The sequence below is a fragment of the Scophthalmus maximus genome, chromosome 11 (genome assembly GCF_022379125.1).
Source record: "Scophthalmus maximus strain ysfricsl-2021 chromosome 11, ASM2237912v1, whole genome shotgun sequence".
Lineage (NCBI taxonomy): Eukaryota > Metazoa > Chordata > Actinopteri > Pleuronectiformes > Scophthalmidae > Scophthalmus > Scophthalmus maximus.
In genome coordinates, this window is record NC_061525.1 from 13,472,598 (window position 1) to 13,490,000 (window position 17,403).

General features: G+C 43.7%; 1 protein-coding gene across 1 annotated transcript in view; it reads left to right on the forward strand.

Moving 5' to 3' along the window:
- Positions 1-1,528: 1,528 nt before the first annotated feature.
- The window catches only part of prkd2 (protein kinase D2), a 29,939-nt gene continuing 14,064 nt past the window's right edge, over positions 1,529-17,403 (forward strand). The window contains exon 1 of the mRNA XM_035622729.2: positions 1,529-2,548. Coding sequence (XP_035478622.1) covers positions 2,225-2,548 — 324 coding nt within the window. The 5' untranslated portion in view covers positions 1,529-2,224. The remainder of the gene's footprint in view (positions 2,549-17,403) is intronic.

Sequence of the window (17,403 nt, forward strand, 5' to 3'; positions counted from 1 at the left end):
GTTGTAAACGCTGTAGTCATCCTGCCCCGCAGCTGGTTCTGCACTTAATTCAATGAAGGAGAAAATGTCTTAGGACTGCAAGAAAGATATTCAGCCTGAACCCTACATGTCTGCTGTTTAAAACTCCAAAGACCCCAAATCCCAGGAGAAATCATATCATTACCGGTGTCATTTTCTCAGACTTTAGAAATCTCCAGAACAATAGATATCATTTAACAACTACTGGGCATAAAAAAAAGAAGCTTTTTTTTCATATGTTCCTCAAAGGATGGCCTTTGCTCAATTGTCAAGACTCATGGTTATAATGTGGACTTGCCCCTGCCCCACGATGAGTAAACTAATATGCAACATTGACTTTGATTAAAGCAGCCCTCCATAATCCCACTGAGTAAATAAAAATAGTAGTTTTTGTTTTTTTTAGAGCGCCCTTCTCAGCTCAGGTGCTGTGCCAAGGATTAATTTATTCAACATACCAGTTTGGAGCATTTTGATGATATCAAATTACACCTGACATTATTATTATTGTCATCTCCTGATAAAAGGGCAACATACTGTACTGAAGCAGCAGCCCTGTCACTGCGTCTCTAATATGTCCAACTTTACCGAACATCGCCCTCTTGTGGTGGAAAGTAGGATCCTGGCTCCTTCCTAAACTACTGCAGTCTCTTGTCACATTAACAGCTGAGTGCAGTTGCCTGTGGTTGATTTTTTTAAATTAACTAATATTTTTTTAGAATGCTTTACAGAGAAAATCACAACAATATAGTCCTGGGAAGAGGAGGCGCTGAAGAGATATGAACTTCAAGTAGTGAGTGAGTTTCAATATTATCATCTACAGTAGGAGGTTTTCATGATCCAAAGGTAGACTAGACAGTCACTATTTTCATCAAAATGCTTTTCTCTGGAAACATGAGAGTAGTGGTGCAGTGGTGACCAGGCCTGATTGATAAGCATACTGTACATCCTGATGTGTCCAAGATAAGTGTAGATTTCCACTAATGGTTACAATTTTACGGAAAATGCCAGTCAGCCTTGTATGAAAACAATTCTGAACCACCGAATGTGATTTCCTTCAGCAGTATGGGGAAAGTGTGTCCACTAAGAAAAAAAAGAAAAAAGTGAAAAGGTGCTACAGAGGAAAAACAGGAAATACAGTTCCACAGAAGGACGGAGAGACGCTCAAGTAGTAGTAAGAGGCAAGATGAGGAAGAGATGGGAGGGTTTCGGTGTGTGGAGCTGCCCCCTCAGGCAATGTACGAGGATCTTTGCTGGCCTCTACTAGGGGAGGGGGCAAGTAAGACTAATAGCCCCAAACCAAGGAAGGGAGTGAGAAAGAGGAAAGGGAGGAGGGGGAGTTTAGGAGACTGGGAGTCAGAGGGGTGGGACTTTTTGAGAGTCTATTGGACGACGGCTGTGTCAGTCATTTCACTTCCTCCTTGGCTGTGGCAAGATCATAGATGAGAGGGCAGGAGGGAGGGGGAGAGGGAGGCACCCTCAGACAGATCTCTCTCTCTCTCCCTCCCTCTCTGTGCTTTTTCAAAGAAAACGCTGAACTGGGGCTGAAACTGAAACAGGGCAAGACTCGCAAAAAGGAGTTGCAGGCTCTTGCTCTCCTTCTTTCTCACAGTTTCCTGTTTAAAGGAGGCCATTTTGTAACTTAGCCTGGGGGGGGGAAGGAGCACAACAAAGTTTGGCATTGTTTTTGTTGTTTGTTTTTTCTCCCTCTCCCACGCCTGGGAGTTTCACAATCAACTTTGGACTTTCTCCTCTGCAGGACAACTTCTTTGGACAAGAGGAGGCGAGGGGAGGGAAGGAGGCGGGGGAGGAAAAGCAGCAGGAGGATGGTTTTCTCCCTCAGTTTGTCCTCTTCTTTTTGACTCTCTCACACATACTGCTCGTGCGTTTCATGCCTGGACAATAAAACAAGTCTGACAACGAGAGAGAGAGGGCGACAGAAGTGGCAGAAAGGAGGGAACAACCACCGCTTCCTGGATAAGGATTTCTTCCTTGATCCACTGGGAGGGGGTGGACACATGACACAGAGGGACCAGGACTCTCTGCTCAGTGTGTGTGTGTGTCCATGTCTCAGTGTATGCACCCCTCTCTCGTCCTCTGAGGCAGTTTGAATGAGCGTGGGCTTCGTGGGAACGCCAGACTGCACCTGGGCTTGTGTTCAGAAGTGTGTATGTTGAGAGCCTCAGGCGGCCAGCAGACAGGACTGTGAATGGCTAACACCAGCCCTTGTATGCCCCCAGGGGCCATGGTCCAGGTCTTCTTTCCTCCGGGGGGCTCCTCACCACCAGACTCGGCCGTGATGCAGCAGACCCCCATATCCATGCCCTCGTTGCCTCCTCAGGGTGGATTTCCTGTGATGGACCTGACAGTAGGGCAGGGCCTTGGTGGGGCTGCGTTGCCCCCAGTGCCCCCCACTCCAGCCGGGGTGTCCTTCATCATCCAGATTGGCCTGACCAGAGAATCTGTCCTGATGCCCCAAACTGCTGACCTGGCCTATGTCAAACAAATCGCCTGCTCCATTGTTGACACCAAGGTAAGAGATGTGCGAGTGTGGCATGTAAAACTAATGCTCTCTTAGGGTGGGAAGCTGTTCAAATGTACACGGCCCTCGTGTCCCCCCCCCCCCCCCCACTGTTGTTCACATTCTGCTGTTCTCATAGGCAAATTAAAGAGTTTTGTCATGCGAGCAGACAAAGTTTTTGAGGTTAGAGTCTGTGACAGACTCTGATGAAAATGTAGAAAATGTCACTTTTTTTTTGGTTGCTCCCAACCAATTACAGCAATTAGCATTTCTCCGTCACAGAGTTGGAGGAGAACACTGTTCAATTAGGCTCTGTCATGCCAAAATCTAGCGGAGCAGACTTGCAGAGAAATGTTTGATGGGCTTAGTTTTTTTGAGGCAGGGGCACAGTCCGTTTCATCCGGCTGTTCATCCACAGGCAAAATGTGTGCTGTGTTCAGTTTGAACAGAATAAGTACAGGTCAATAATTGCAGTAGTGTACATGTAATTTGACTTTACGTCATTAAACTTGGTTAAGGAGAAAAAAGCAGCTCTGAATTGCACAAAGGTGCGAAGGGTAGTGGGTTGTTTGTTTCCATATGTCGGCCTTGCGACTCGTCACCTATCCAGGGTCAACCTTGCCTGCCCCCAGTGTCTGCTGGGATTGGCTGGGATACAGCACCTTCACTTAATGTCAGTTCAACAGACAGCATACGTCACGTAATAGTCACGAGCAAAATCATGCGCAATGTCATTCTGTGTATCAGGTTCGATCGGCATTTGAAGTATATTGTATCTGCTCAATGATTCTGTCTGTCTGAAGAGAAGAGTCCTCAATGTCTGTGACCTCTCTGAGTTCAAGAGTCAAAAGTCCCTTTCACTTCTCGTCAGTGCATTAGAGGTTTTGCATGTCATGCCGAGGGAACACATAAGGCCAACTTTCGTCTCTCTGCTGAGCGCTTCATTGACTTCTTTCGTACTTTTTTTAGCTGTTGATTACAGGCTTGTTTTACCCAGTATTTCAAAGGCCTTTAATCTTTCTGATGGACAAGGCAATCAATACGGGCCCGTCCGGACATTTTAAATTCTGCATCGGCTTTTAATTTGGAGTGTGCACAATGCTGCTCTTCTAACAAGATGATTTTGAAATATTAGTATAGTTACCAAACGCTTTGCAACCTCTCCGCTGTGTTTCTCAGCAGGTCGTAAGTGGAACGGGTAAAAGAACTATGGGAATGTGAGAGTCAAACTATTGTGTCTTCTTTATTAAACTGAAAGATAAACACCTTCAAAACAAACGTGGTTTGGTTGGGGGGTGGGTACAGTGACATCCTCTTTGCAACAGGAAGCAGCGAGTGTTATGGGAAATATGGTCTTTATTTGAGAACTGCCAGCACATTCATTCAGCTGTATAGGGCCACTAAGATTAGACACTGACGGTTCTATGCACATACAGTGCAACACAAAAGCAGAGGATAAATAAATCCCACATTCAGGTGGTAGCTTGAGCAGGCCATGGGTTTCTATCTGCCAATTAGGCTGGGAGGTGATTAGATTAGCAGATTTCCACAGCCTGCTCAGAGCAGCTTTGTGAAACTCTCCACAACTGCAAATCTTCCAGGAAATACTGCTGGCTCTCTCCAGCCACTCAGCTAATCTGTTTTTTGTGCACAGCAGTCTTTGTTTTGTCCCTTCACACGAGTCCTCCTCTGTCATGTACTGGGTTTAATTGAATGAGATGAACAAATTGAGCAGGGCTGTGAATCTGACGCTGGCTCGCCGACGCATTTTTGACGCACTGTATACAGCAAAAAAACCCAACAACCTCTTTAGTTGCTTTGTTGCTGTGGAATTCAAGCCCATAATTTTGTATTATGGTCTGCTTTCATGGGTCTGCAGTAGAACACTGTTGGTAGTCTAATGGAAAGCAAGTAGCAAGGAGACACAACTGCTGGTTTACATAGGTCTCAATGATTTAACAGGAAGGGCTAAGGCGTATTTAAATTCACAATGGGTTTAATGCCTGATTGTCGATCAGTTTTAAACTATTGCAAGAAAGAAATCCATTACAACTCAAACACGATGACAATGATGGGATCCTGTGAAGCTGTTATCCACCATGACTAATAAGAACAGCAACTTTTATGTCACAACACATTCTTACACCAATCACCTGCTCATGACTTTCAGAAAATGACTGGAAAACAGGAATTACAAATCAAGGTTGATGATGCAGTACAATGTGGGATGATTTACAGTAATTGGTGCTTGTTTGAAGGCAACGCCAATATCTAATCATTGGTCATTCCTGCGCATTTTCCTGCTTTTGTCGTGTATGTGTGGTGAAACACTGCTGTGAGGAAAGCAGTCGGTTGCGAGACACAAAGCAAATAGGTAGGACTCAAACAAATGATAAAATAATGACAATGTGACACAGCAGTAATGTCACACTTGGGATTATTAATAACAACCTAAGGCTACATTACCTCTTAGTATCATGGCCACGGTCCCACAGATCTCATAACAAGGTAACACCCATCTTGTCTTTTTCTGTAGTTGTAGACAGAGAAAGAAATGTTGATTCTACAGCAGAATTTTAAATATACACTGGGCACCAGTTGTGGTTCCTGCTCCACAGCATCTCATTTAGAAATGAAATTAGCTTCATTTTTCCTCTGATTCCGCCTCACTGTTTTCAGCGTCTTCCGTCTCAACATCCAGGCAGCAGGACAGTCGGGGCACTGCTCGATGCATTGTCCAAAACCACAGATCATTAAAGTTCGGATCTAGAGAAGTTTTAAAAGAAATGTGTGATGCTGAATTTATGGCATGTATTATGAATTAAATGATTCTAGTCAGTGTAAACATTCTGTGGTTCAAATGAAGAGTGAGAACAAGATGATCACCTCCCTGCTCTCTTTGGGTTTCCTCCAGTTTCCTCGCATCCTATAAACACAAGGGTATTGGGACACCCCCCGCTCCTATGTCTGGTTGCAAAAAAACCAATATGGCGCTGGTCAAAATGCTAAACTCGAGGCTTCACAACCTTTGAACGCATGTCTCAGAAACTTTTTTTGAAGCCTTGTTAGTCCGGTCACACACACACACACACACACACACATTCAGAAATCCCCCAAATCCCCTCAACACAAAACTCCGACCCTGCCAGTAGCTACAGCTTTAGGTGGGAGACTTGGACAATAGACAGTTTGTCCTGGTCTGGTCAACTGAGTGTGACATGTTTTGGAGTGTGTGCACGCATGAATGCCTACATTGGTGTGTTAAGAGGGGTAGTGAAGGCAGTTTGGTACCCCACACCCCCGCCCACGGTCATCTCTCCCATCCCAGAAAGGGTGAGTCACCGGCTCTGTTTATTCACAGGCTCCCTCCTTGTGTTCCATTGACACGTTTTTCCATGCACTTCTCTGCGGAAGAGCAAACTCAACCTTGGCTTCAGTCGTTTTGTGATCAGGTCAGACAATTCACCTTCAGTAACGAGCAGGATGTGGACTCCACACTTCCCGTGCCTTTATGAAGCCTTGCTTGGCTTTGTACCTGGCTGCTAGGTTTGCCAAAATCAAATTGAGGTGGTCCGTCTCCAACTAGCCCAAGCCCCTCCCCCTGCTGGTGGAACCAGAACTAATAGTTTGGCGTGGAAACCAGGGGTCTGTCTCCGCCATGATGCATCTCTGAAGTTGGACAGGCCTCACTGAGCCCCTCCCTTTTCCCTCTGTCATTATGTCCTTTCCTCATGTTGCCTCCTTGTTCATCCCACCTATAGTATTCAAAAATATTGGAATTATAGCTTAGAGAATGTATGAATTTCCTTTCTTCTCCTTTCTCTCCTCTATAACGACATCTGTTTCCTCTCACTGTCGTCACTCTTCCTCCTCCTGTGCCTTTCCCTCTCTGCCTCCTCTGTAGATCCTGTACTCCCTCTCCTTATCTGCTAATCTCCGGTTCCTGCTGCCTGCCTTATCTCCACCTTCTTCTCACGCTCTGCCTCCTCTTCCTCTTCCCATCCTATCCCTTGTTCATCTACTTCCTTCTCTTTGCACTCATCAACTCACCTACTGCCTTCGATGATAGTGTCACACTTTCTCTATCTATTATCTGCCCTCTTGAACACACTTGAAGTGATGAGTGGAGAAATGTGGGGAAATTCACACTCTGGCCTGGTTGTATGAGACGGGATGTGTACTTTCTAGGAAGCAATGAGTCAAAAATCCTATACTCCCATTTGTCAAGTGGTTACCTCAGCTAGAATGATTCATATTTTCCCATAGTGACAGTCAGGGAGCTACAGACGAGTACAGTTACCATACTGCATGTTCAGGTTTGGCTTTGTATTCACCTGGTTTTTCCAAAAGGTGTGTCAGCACCAACGACTCGTCGTATTTCGTCATTAGTGGGATGCACGACGATGTGGGTTTACGTCAGTGGGAGTGTTTGTGCGAGCATGTCAGCGTGTGAACACGGGTGAAAACCTGTTGAGTTCCGTCAGTGTCGTGTGGTCACATTGCTGGATTGTTGGACGTGTCATCACAGACTAATCTGTGATGAAATACATCACATAGTGAGCGGTGTCAAATCCAGCAGTGGATAAACGGAGAGCGCACTGCTGTCAATTCATGTAGATTGTAATGAAATGAAATGAAATGTATTGTGTACACACACACACACACACACACACACACACACACACACACACACACACACACACACACACACACACACACACACACACACTGCTGTAAGGGAGAGCCCCCTGGCCATTGTTTCCACCTCCGTTGTGGAAGGGGCTGTTTCTTTATCTTGCTCCCTGGAGAAGCAGTTTGGCCCTGGGAATGGGATCATACACCCCACCTCCTGTTTACCGCACTCTCTTGCACATTTGTTACACGCACGCACGCACGCACGCACGCACGCACGCACGCACGCACGCACGCACGCACACACGCAAACACTGTAAAGTAAACAGCTGGCCCTGAAATTCCTGATAAAGGACCAGTGTGAGAGAAGGTTGTATTGTTTGTGAATATGAAAACAACACAGTTACATGTTTATCATGGCTATTGATGAGGACGTTGACTTAATTACAACCTGCAGCTACACTTTCATCCGCTGAACTGATCTAATGTCAAGGGGAAACTGTCTTGCCACCTTGATTATAAACACGCCTCCTGTACTGTGTGTGTCCGAGCTATCGGGTAAACACACTTATCACCCCAAACCTTTGTTGGTCTATGATTAAATGCCAGTCAATTAGCAAGAAGAAACTGGCAGGTGTAAATATAAGTGAAAGAACAAACCACGCCTTTATCGGGTCGCATGACATTCGATAACAGGGTGTAGATAACACAGCCTCTTACCAAAATGTCACACTAATCCTATAAATGTTTTATCTAATAAAATCTTACTTCTGTAAAGGAAATTGTGGTTATTTTTCAAGGGGGTGAACCAACAGCAACATGTATCAGTTCTCCTTCTCTCTCTCTCTCTCTCTCTCTCTGTGTGTTGATTAGCATTGTAGTGGAACGGCTTTGCATGACTGACCGTGCCTGGTGTCTCCTGGCTGTTAGTGGTGCGCTACAAGGTACGCTTAGGCCACACAAGGACATTTGATTATGCAAAGCACACACTGCTGCCCTGAAGCCCAGTGGAAGGATGTTTATCAGAGCAGAGGGAGAGAAAGAGAGAGAGAGATGTGGGATGGTAGATGGAGATTTGAAGTGTTGGAGCCTCAAGCCACAGCTGAGACTGTGCTCTCGAAAGAAAATAGGACGAACTATGATACAATGCACGAAAAGGTCAAATCTGTAGCAGTGCCTGGTGTATTAGAGGATAATTCCAGTTTCTTATGGTCGTGGACGGATTACTGAATGAGCCTGCTGGACACAGGTCCAAGGGCCCAAGGGCGGTATGGGCCCCTGGGCCAGAGTCGGTTCTGAAGTGTCAATATTTTTTGTCGGGAAGTCAAATGACTGGAAGGAAACACAAAACTGCCACAGAGACACAGAAAATAACCACAAAGAGATGGAAAAAGACAGCAAATCTGTCATTGACACATTACTGAACAAATCTAATAGGCAAAGGTCCATGGGCCGAACACAAAGAAGAGATAGAAAAAGAGGCACAAAAAATGTCCAGCAAGGAAGAAAAACAAATTCACCACAAAGAGACATGAAAATGACTTGAATGAGACAGAAAACAGCCACATAAAGATACAACACACAACTATCACAAGATTCACTCTTCAACTTCTGAAATCGGGAAACATGAAGACTATTAAACTATATGAACATTTCATGTAACGATTATAATGGGCAAAAATATCATGGTTATCAGTATTATTGGGAAATATGTACTGATACACAAACTGAAATCATTTTTTTAACATCGTTATCATCACTCACTCACTCACTCCGCCTGTGGCTGATGCTAGACAGTATTTACAGTGAGTCTTTCAGAGTGCAATAATTAACTTTATATTAATATTTTTAGGTTTGAAAGACTAAAACTAACCATCAGGAATTTTTACCGTGGTTTTACACAAAACTGGAAACTGGTTCATCTCTTGTGAGGACATTAAAAAGTCTAAATGCTGCAAAAATAGGAACAGTCAGATTATTACACGCATTTTTGTCAAATCTGCTTTCATCATCTTTTGAAAAAATCTTATTAGGAAGATGTAATGAAGATAAAAACATGAAAAAAAGAAAAGAAAAAAACAGTGCTAATGCCCCCTCTCCCGAGATGACTGTTGACATTTTGAATGAGCTCACTTTCAAATTCATCAGCAAAAAAAACAACTGGAGACAACAGTTTAGAAAATCTGTCTGGCTGCCTGAGAGCTCCAGGCTCTTGTCCTACCTGACTTCTATCTGACTTCAAAGATATTTGAGTGTACACTGTTTTCATAGCCAGAAGAACTTATGTCGAAAATGAGACTCAAATTAACCAATAAAATGGAATTACAGCATCTGTTATGGCCAAACAGATTCTTGTTTCATGTGTTTCTACAGCCTCTCGTACCCCTGCATTCCTCCCCTTGTTCTTAGCAAAGGAGACCTTATGATACTAATCCAGCGATTAGCATTGGTAGAAAGGAAAAAAGAAAAGAAGAAAAAAAACAAAACGTTTTTGTGCCGTAATCCAATTGGTAGCTGCTGAGCGGCGTTTGGTGCAATGTAACCATGAGTAGGGCTTGTACCAGCCGCCTAGAGAGAATTTCTACTCAGGTCACAGAAACTGCACATAGCGAGGGGAGACCAAGGGGAGATAAACACACTCACATAAGACACACATACACAGAGAGAAAGTAGTTATCTTGGGCTGTAATGTGCACAACTGCCACTGTAATAGCTGAAAAATTATAAAGGATCCGATCCACAAGGGTGTGTGTGTGTGTGTGTGTGTGTGTGTGTGTGTGTGTGTGTGTGTGTGTGTGTGTGTGCATGTTCTTAGGTAGACAGCAGACAATGGGGTCAGTGTGAGGCTTGACAGGGCGCGTCTGGTTGGTCTGGGGCACAATCGTGTGTGTGTGCGTGTGTGTGTCTGTATGCAGGGAATGCTCAGTTGAGAGGGGAAATGGGCAAAACTCAAAGTATTACCTCAGTAGATAAACACATGACATCAATACTGAAGGCCGCTCAGTGGAAGAGCCAAGTGGAAAATAACGTGTGGCCATCAGTTTGGCCTTTAGTCCTGAACTTGAAAAATTTCTTGTATATTTAGCAAAATATTTTCCTTAGTGTAATTCAATAATTGCAGTATCAGAGTGATGATAAAAAATAGCTCATATTGTCACCACTGTCACAAGACTTGATGCTCAACGGCCACGAAATATGTCATTCAACACAATTTAATACAACAACCGCTTCGATATAATCTCAACTTAATTTAATTATCATGTAGATTTTGGTTGCAGTCACACAGAAAAACTGTAAACAGGGCGGCTGCTGCATCTGACTGAAGACAGACAAAGGACACATTATAGTTTACCGGATTTCTCGTAATTTTACAATTTTCAACAGAACCAGGGTTTGGCGGGAGCTCCGGCAACGGCAGTGCAACTCTGTGAATGTGACCGCAGTTTAACTGGAGTTATAAGTGTACAGCCTCCAGTGTTCTCTGCCTCCCTGTCCTCAAATTGGGATCTAATGCCAGGCCACACATCCCAGAGAGGAGTAGAGTGAACACAGGGAGAGGAGAGGGGGGCAGACCCAAAGGTGGAGGGGATGACTCAGAGAGCAGTAATGTGCCTCTTGTGGCCTTCGCCGTGCAGCTTTATGTGCTTGTGTGTTCATTGCACTTGGCACAGGGAGAATGTGCAAACACGCTTCTCATTTTAGTGTGTGTGTGTGTGTGTGTGTGTGTGTGTGTGTGTGTGTGTGTGTGTGTGTGTGTGTGTGTGTGTGTGTGTGTGTGTGTGTGTGTGTGTGTGTGTGTGTGTGTGTGTGTGTGTGTGTGTGTGTGTGTGTGTGTGTGTGTGTGTGTGTGTGTGTGTGTGTGTGCGCGCGCGCGCGTGTTTTCTTTATGGTCACTCAGTAAATCTCCTTATGGTCATTTCCTAGCCATGGAAAAAATATGTTTAAGAAAAAGGGATGGAGTGAAGAGAGAATAGAGGTTCAGAGAGGTGTCCACTGTTTTGCACGTGTGTATTCTTATTCTTTTATATCAGGTGCACCATGTGTTGTATGTATTGTGCCACCAACAAAGCCCCATGCAGTCGACTTACTATCAACAAATAAACCATGTAACTGAAATACAGTATGTGAACATTAAAAGCAGTGCTAAAATTCTCCTTGTCACTGGAGTGACAGAAGCTTCGGTCGCTGTTTTGATTTTGATATATCTTCTTGTTCCTTTATGTAGTTGATACTGTAGAAAGTGACACAGATTTTTGACTTTTTGTAAACTAACTGAAGATTTCTACAATATTTGAAAGGAAACACACCTAATATCCATACAGGCACTACGCAATTAAAAACCACGCTTCAGCTCTTCCCGACATGAGTAAACAGTGATTGTCCAATAAATTCAACATCCATGTATTTACAACATCCATTAGCTCAAATCCGGCCTGGGATCTTTATGTCCAGCTGCTTTCTGAAGCTTGTAAGAAACATATATTGCAATTGTTTGAACATAAAAGTAAAAATAATTTTGACTTAAATAGACCAAATCAATATAATATATAGTTTATTTTAGTTTCATTTTGTTTCCATCCGTCCACTCCGTCCTCTCCTCTCACATGAAGGCCTGTTTTCTGTCTCTCCCTCTTGTCATGAATCAGTGAGTTGTTCGTTGTTCGCAGAATGGACAGAATCCAAGGTTCCTATCGTCTTACCTTCCCAGAACCAAGCCAAGGGAAGACGAAGAGGAGGAGAGGAGGAGGATGGGGGGGGGTCTAGATGGAGACAGGAGCTGCTACCAACAAAGGCTGGTTCAGAACAGCAGTGCGTGCGTCCTTTATCCCCAGACCCCTCTCTCATGCCTGGTCACGGCTCTCATGTTACCTCCTCGTCCTCCTTGATGCTTGGAGCAGAATGAGACGCATTGTCCTTACGCTTCTGCTTGAGACTGAGCTTTTTCCACTAACAGACTGCCCCCCCCCCCCCCCCCCCCCCCACACACACACACACACACACACACACACAGTTGCTAAATCTGCTAACTTTGTCCATTTTAGTCAGTGAACTTGTGTGGTGTGTGTTCGTGTGTGTGACACCAAGATTTACATTTGCATTCCCTCCTTCAGTCTCTGAAGCCTACACAAGTATCTCTGGTATGTGGAAACTAGCAGGTCAGGACTGTAAACCTGATTATGTCGCTGCTCAGGATGACACTCACACAGAATTTTTTTTTTGCAAAAGTAAACTTGCAAGAAATGTGTTTGCATCTCTGTGCCTTGCAGAGGTTTCTTCGGTCACTGTTTTACTGAATTTCTCTGCCATTTCTTGCGGCAATGGTAGCGAGCAGCTACCACCAGTTTAGAATATAGCATTCCTGATTTGACATGAGAGTAGTCATTAAGCTTTAACCATGCAAGAAAGCAAACTTAAAAAGATATTCAAACTTGTATGGAGCTTGTTTTTTTTGTTGTTTTTTTGGGAATACCCAACAGAGTAATGTTTCAGCAGGAAACACATGACATCCAGGAAGAAGAAAGCTTTTGCATTTGGCCTTTAATGTCTCTCTGCAAAGGCCATGGTCACATTAAATGGATTGTCATTATTTCCATGGATAAACTATATCCTGCTGCACAACCTCTCAACATGCTTTGAACCTCTTACCACAGTCACACAAGTACTTTCTCTGCTGTGTGGTTATTTGTGTGTGTGTGTGTGTGTCTATGTGAGGAGAGTTGACAGTGATGAACAGACCTACTTCTAACAGGAAGGACGTGCACCTCTGATCACAGGTGTGTTTGTGTTGCTGCCCAAAGAAAATAAGATAATCAAAGCTATCAAGCGATCAGATAAAGTATGTTATTTGTGACATCATGGAAGCATGGTGAACTGCACTTTGACATTTAGCTTGTCCTTCCTTGTGTAAACACCTTCTTTGTTGATCCATCCTCATTTTGTCTTCCTTCTTTGTGCTTGACCAGCCCAGCGTGTTGCTGACGTCATATAGTTCCTTGTCCTCCTGGCACAGACCTGTCACTCGCTCAGTGAATGATGTGAGCGTTCAAAGTCAAGCTCATGTTCCTTGTTTAAAAAACAAACAAACAAATACAACCGCATGATTTACAGTGACTGAGGGCACGGCGAGGGCAGGGATTGCTGTCATTTATGTCGTGTGCTCCATCTCTCCGTCACTGTGTGACCTCACTGCAGATTAAAATAGGCCGCCGGGCCAGTCACAGATTTGTTCCATTGCTAACACTGTCAGCACAAAAGGAAAAAATTCCTGTGTTGCGCCAAGCTGTTGTCAGGAGCTAATGAGGGCACGCCGTTGACGTCTTTACGTGCCCGTTTCCAAGGCAACCCATCATTAAACACCTCATCACTTTCAGAGAGGTGGGGTGGCTCCCTCTGAGTCCCGTGCCCGACATGTTAACAAGGATTGAGGCTGGTGTGGTCCACCAATAAGCCTTTGGTGTGCTGAGGAGAAGAATGGTTTATGCTAATGAAAATATGCACACATGCACAAACAGTCGAGTTGAATGAGAACCCTGATGATCCCGGAGAATGTGTGCACATGAGAATGCTAGTGTCTGCAGGCACACACGTAAGCCGGAGGGTGTATGATTTGTCACACAGCAAGACGTGGATGTTTAAACAATGTCTGTTGTTTGAAGGGATGCAGCGTGTTTCCTCTTGACTATAAAATGGCTCGATCAGGTTCCTGTTGTGATAACCAGCCTCTGTTGCAGGAACACATCGGCACGGACGACCATGTAAGGCTGCAGAGGTCACTCTGTTTACAGAGCCCGGTGTGCAGTGTCATACACCGCTCGTCTTGTATTTTATACTTGCTGACTCGCTGTTGTTGATCATGTGTTGTCCTCGTTTGGTCCGATGGATTTGGCCGAGCTGCAGTGTTTGTGTGCCGTACTGCACTGTGTAAACACTAATCCAGCTCCTGTCGTTCTTTAGTGTCTCAGTCCTCCACTCTTTCTTCACTGCACTATTAGTGTTAAAAAACTGTCTTTACTGTGACTTTCCCCAGGTACATGGAAATAACACGTCATTTTTTCACATTATGAGATATGCCATTTTTCTGCCTTGTTACCACCTTAATTCTTTACATACACTTACCCTTCATTATTCAATTGTACTTCATGCAAAGCTGCTGTTTTTATTAACATATTATGATCACAGTGTGTGTATTTCTGTGGCTGTGGTAACTTTGTTATATTTAACATGCTGATGTCTATACAATACACTTTACACCTTTCATGCACTATAAACCACATGCCCACAGTTGCTGTTTCCTGTAGTGTGGAGACAACGGGTAACATTAATACTTACTGTTTCTAGCATTATGATGTTGTTCATCATAATGCTAGAAAATAAACTGCTGCTTAGGCTACAGATTGTACTGTAGCCTAATGAAGTAAAGATGATGTAATGTATTGTATAGAATGTACTCAAACAAGATATCCATGGAGAGGAGGGCCCTTACCTGAGGCAAATCCTTTCTTTGTGTGGGGAAAACATGTCAACATGCAGAGGTAAAGGAAACCACCAGTGACGGCCACTCATAGCTGACGGAGCTGTTGATGAAGTAAAAGTCACACCAGCTATTGTGCTTTGCTTTATTTGAATTCTTATATTTATACTTGCTTAGAATTTTTTCATCCTTAAACTGAAGTTAAAAACAAATGCAGTGAGGGGATGAATGTTACCTAATGAAGCAAATTATACCCACAAGGCTGCAGAAATTCTATTTTATAAAAATCGAATATTTCATAAGGAGAAACTCAACTGCTTTGATGAGTAACCAACTACACTAAGTGCAGGTATATAGTATAGACGGCTCTGAAGCTGATGTGTAAATCTGGTTATGAGTTTGTTTGTTTGTTTGTTTGTTTGTCGGAGTGTGTGTGTGTGTGTGTGTGTGTGTGTGTGTGTGTGTGTGTGTGTGTGTGTGTGTGTGTGTGTGTGTGTGTGTGTGTGTGTGTGTGTGTGTGTGTGTGTGTGTGTGTGTGTGTGTGTGTGTGTGTGTGTGTGCGTGCGTGCGTGCTTGTGTGTGCGTGCGTGCGTGCGTGCTTGTGTGTTTGTTCAGCTTGGTGGTCAAATGTGGCTCATGCTGAGCTGCTGGAGGGTAAATGATGGGGGGGGGGTTGAAAAGCAGAAGCAAGTGGCTTTTTCAGCAGGACATAAAAGTCTTTGTGTTCTTCACACATGCAGCGACTTTATATAAAGAAGGTCTATATTAAGCGCGAGGTTGAAACAAAACCGACTCCACTGGACGTCCATGACGGCTCTTGTTCTTGTTAGCGCTGCGTCAGTGCTTTGATGAGGTGATGCTAACCTGTTGCTGAAGTGTTCAAAAAAACTGCATGACCTTGCTGCTGTTCATTTTCATGCACTTACTAAATACCCTAGTTTTATCTTGATTTTTCCTCATTACAACAATCACAAGGTTCCAGTTTGTATGCATTTGTTGCACTTCAGACAAAACGTCTCAGTCACTACCTGACCTTCATCATACGACCAGGGGCTGAGGTGGTCGACAAGGGAACTAACAACCCAACAAATATGTGCACAGAGGACACAAAATGGCAGCTGGCGCTGTGGCATCAGATGTGTCCGTGTGTTTAAATACAATGTTGCCGAGCTCAAATTTCTCTCACAAAAGACTTGTGCCATGACATCACACTGATATGATGAGAAGGATGTATTCACAAACGTTTGTTTTCCAGCATTTCGATTCTTTTGTGAGAATGTGTGTGTGTGTGTGTGCGCGCGCGCGCGTGTGTGTGTGTTTAATGACTCATAACAGAATCTGGATGAAGTTGTTTGCACTCATTTGACATTATTGACAGTAACAGTTCTCATTGTTTAGTGTGAAAGCGATGATGTGTGGCGTCTTTGGTAAATTTATATATATGGTTGTTCACTTATTTAACACCAATTTGGACAACATTGACAACTTCCTGTTAACTCCATCAGTGCCAGAGTATCACCCACTGTTTGAATGAGAATCAATCAATCAATCAATCAATATCTGTTTTTATGAGCAAAATATGCTATTATGTATGCTTATGGCTCATTGCTTGTAGGAACGGAAAAAAAAAACCCAACATGTGTGCATCAAAGTTTGGTTATGTCTCATTTTCCTAAATGATGTTTGACTATGTAAATACTAACCCATGTTTTTGGTTATGATTCTGTTGCAAAACTCGTTGCAGCTCTTTATACATCTCAATTCAAATCTAATAAGAGACCATAACAGGAACAAAAAATAAATGGAAAGTACATCATGAATAAACTTGACTGAAATGATGCAGTAGGACAAAGAGATGGAAATTACAGAATCTTTAAAGTTGTCTTTCTCTAATTGTACTGTGCACATTTTTAGATTCCTGTGGTTCCTTCTTTCACAGAAAATAATTTCATCACATCCAGAGCAGAACACTGCATCGAACCTTTGTGTAAAATAGATTGGTCTAGTCATTAGTGAGGACGCGCTGCTGCAACTTCTTGTGAGCGAGGGAGTGAACTGAATTGTGGACAGTGTTAGTGGATGGTTTGCCTCGAAAAATAACAACCACATTAAGAATAAGGGATTAAAAAAAGAAAGGATGACAAGGAAAGCAGAAAGAAAAGTCGAACTAAAACAGCAACATTGAGGAAAATAAGAGTGATTGGAAACAAAGGGAGGGGTTGGAGTAAAGCAAACCTAGTCCATAATTCATTTCACTCATAATGGCTCCATTGGCCCAAAGAGCTGCAGGAATAGTGCAGGCAACTCCGGGTAACCTGATCCCTGGTAACCCAAAGAAAGCAGCTAGAGACACAGCCCTGTCTCCAGGCAAACCACACTACCCTATACTACGGTGCATATGATAATACGGCCTGCTCTTTGTCTGCAAACTGTACTCACACACACTCACACACACACACACACACACACACACACACACACACACACACACACACACACACACACACACACACTCAGTCTCCTGCAACTGTATACCCTTGACCTCTAAACCCATAGCCAGTATACAGTGTACACAAAAACATATAGGTATGGTTATGTAATTACAAGACAAAGAGTGTCCTTTTTCATCATATTGACAAACAGACAGACGTAAAGTGCGTCTTTTGTGCTCTTTCCACCCTGCAGTCTCAGTGAAAACCATAAGAACGGGAGAAGAGAAGTAGAAAACGGTAATTTTCTCAAAGGGAACTGTGGTTTTTTGGGG